The 2500-nt window shown below is 48.4% G+C and overlaps 1 protein-coding gene across 1 annotated transcript in view; it reads left to right on the top strand.

Annotated features, from left to right (window-relative positions):
* bbs9 (Bardet-Biedl syndrome 9) overlaps nucleotides 1-631 on the top strand; it is a gene marked incomplete at its 3' end in the record, with an annotated part of 6539 nt that extends 5908 nt beyond the window's left edge. The window contains exon 6 of the mRNA XM_076138983.1: nucleotides 399-631. Coding sequence (XP_075995098.1) covers nucleotides 399-631 — 233 coding nt within the window. The remainder of the gene's footprint in view (nucleotides 1-398) is intronic.
* Nucleotides 632-2500: the final 1869 nt, after the last annotated feature.

The following is a 2500-nucleotide window of genomic DNA, read 5'->3' as shown; positions in this document are numbered from 1 at the left end:
CTAACACACTCACTCACTCACTCACTCACACATACATACATACATACATGTTCATACCTAGAGCCAGATGTGTGTGTGTGTGTGTGTGTGTGTGGAGGTGTTAATGGAGATATCAGATTCATCCAGAGGGAGAACACACACACACACACACACAAACACACCTCTCTGCACCACACAACACCATGTTGAGATGAAACAGAATCCACCAGTGTTCCTCTAAGAACACAGAACCTGAAACCCAGACCCACAGAGTCCTGATCCTCTGAGCTGGATCCTCTGAGCTGGATCTTCTCAGCTGGATCTTCTGAGCTGGATCTTCTCAGCTGGATCTTCTGAGCTGGATCTTCTCAGCTGGTCTGTGTGTTTAAAGCTCTCCCCCCCTCCTCTTCCTCTCTCAGGTCATCACTCTCTGTGTATCCAGTCCATGGACGGGATGCTGATGTTCTTTGAGCAGGACAGCTTCTCCTTCGGCAGGTTCCTCCCCGGGTTCCTGCTGCCCGGCCCGCTGGTCTACAACGCCAGGACGGACAGCTTCCTCACCGTGTCCTCAGGGCGGCAGCTGGAGAGCTACAAGTACGCACACACACACACACACACACACATGCACACACACACACACACACAACACACTGCACACACGCACACACGCACACACTCACACACGCACACACACACACACACGCGCACACACACACACACACAGAGCATTTGTTTGTAAAGCACCCCTTTAATGTAAGCGCATGCACACTTCCTAATTCCCTCTGGCTGACACATGGAGAACTTAGAGAGGGTGTGTGTGTGTGTGTGTGTGTGTGTGTGTTGTGTAGTTTCCCAGCTGTTTGTTATCTGAATGCCCCCCCACCAGTATCAAGAGATACTCCAGACCAGATATCAATGTGGAAACACTGACTTCACCTCCACACACACACACACACACACACACACACACACACACACACACACACCTCTCATTGAGTGATACTGAAGTCTTTCAAGCTGATATTGTAAATGTCGTTTCAGCGTTTGCAGGCTCACACACACACACACACACACACACACACACACACATGTTTATGTTACATGACCTGACTGACCTCTGACATGTTACATGATGTTAGTCACATGACGCTCACGCCGCTCTGTGTTCGCTTTGTTTATTCACTCTGTGTTTAGTCTGTGATTAATCTGAGCTGTGTGTGTGTGTGTGTGTGTGTGTGTGTGTGTGTGTGTGTGTGTGTGTGTGTGTGTGTGTGCGTGTGTGCATGTGTGTGTGTGTGTGTGTGTGTGTGCAACACAGACGGCATACGTACCGATGTTTATGTAATTTGTTCCAGTGTGTGTGTAAATGTGGAATCTATGTGTGTACACGTGTGTGTGTGTGTGTGTGTGTGTGTGTGTGTGTGTGTGTGTGTGTGTGTGTGTGTGTGTGTGTGTGTGTGTGTGTGTGTGTGTGATGTGTCTCTATTTTCAAAGAGATCCACTTTCATATAAATGAGCAGAATGTTTGCTCAAACTCTGTCCCACAGTCTGGACGATGACTGATACCCCCTACACACACACACACACACACACACACACACACACACACAGCCAGAACATACCAAAACACAGACTATTCCTGTGTGTGTGTTCACCACAAATATATCTAACTGGCCCAGAAACCTATTCAGTCTGAGCTGCCAAGTGTGTGTGTGTGTGTGTGTGTGTGTGTGTGTGTGTGTGTGTGTGTGTGTGTGTCCTCATGTGTTAGGCATGCAGGTGAATAATCAGTTTTCTGTGGTTTCTCTCTCTCTTACACACTGAGCTTTGTGTGATTTTACCCTCCTTCATAATTCTTCATTCAATATCAAACTCACTACTGATGGAAACACACGCACACGCACACACACACGCACACACACACACACAGACTGAAGTCCTTCTGTCCTTCTTCTCTCAGTCAAACCCCTGACATGTTTCATTTTTTTATGAAGTCCATTTTCTTCTGCGGTAAAAGAAGAAGAAGAAGAAGAAGAAGGATGTGATGTGTGTGTGGGTCCATCAGGCTGCTGGTTCAGTGGGTTAGGAGCTGATGAGAGCTGCTGCTGTCCAGAAGAGTTCAGTCACAGCATCAGGAGGGTCCATGCTCCGGTTGAGCTCAAACTCTTCGTACAGAGGATGTGATTGATCCAACCTGAAACCATGGAGCTGAACCTGTTTACTGATGGGAGGAGCTAGTTTGGTTCTCTGCTCTCTGCGTTGGGTCGTCAGTTCTGATCCTTTGTTTAGATGGAACCATGAAGGACCCGGACCCATAATCCTCCCTGGTTGGTGCTCTGATCCCTTAAGTGGTTCCTGAACGTCTCTGTTTGTGCTCCTGTCTCTGATCTGAGGGCTCAGCTGGTCGTCAGAGTCCAGCTCTGCTCCGTCAGCCTTCATCAGGAGCTTCAGGATCAGCTGGGGTGACTGAAACACTCAGCAGTTATTTGGTTTCTGGTCTGCGGTCGGGTCTCTGGGCTCA

Source organism: Genypterus blacodes, unplaced genomic scaffold (assembly GCF_046128005.1).
Source record: "Genypterus blacodes isolate CSIRO-AG114 ecotype Tasmania unplaced genomic scaffold, CSIRO-AGI_Gbla_v1 ptg000426l_1, whole genome shotgun sequence".
In the NCBI taxonomy this organism is placed as follows: Eukaryota; Metazoa; Chordata; class Actinopteri; order Ophidiiformes; family Ophidiidae; genus Genypterus; species Genypterus blacodes.
This window is presented reverse-complemented; position numbering and strand designations above follow the sequence as displayed.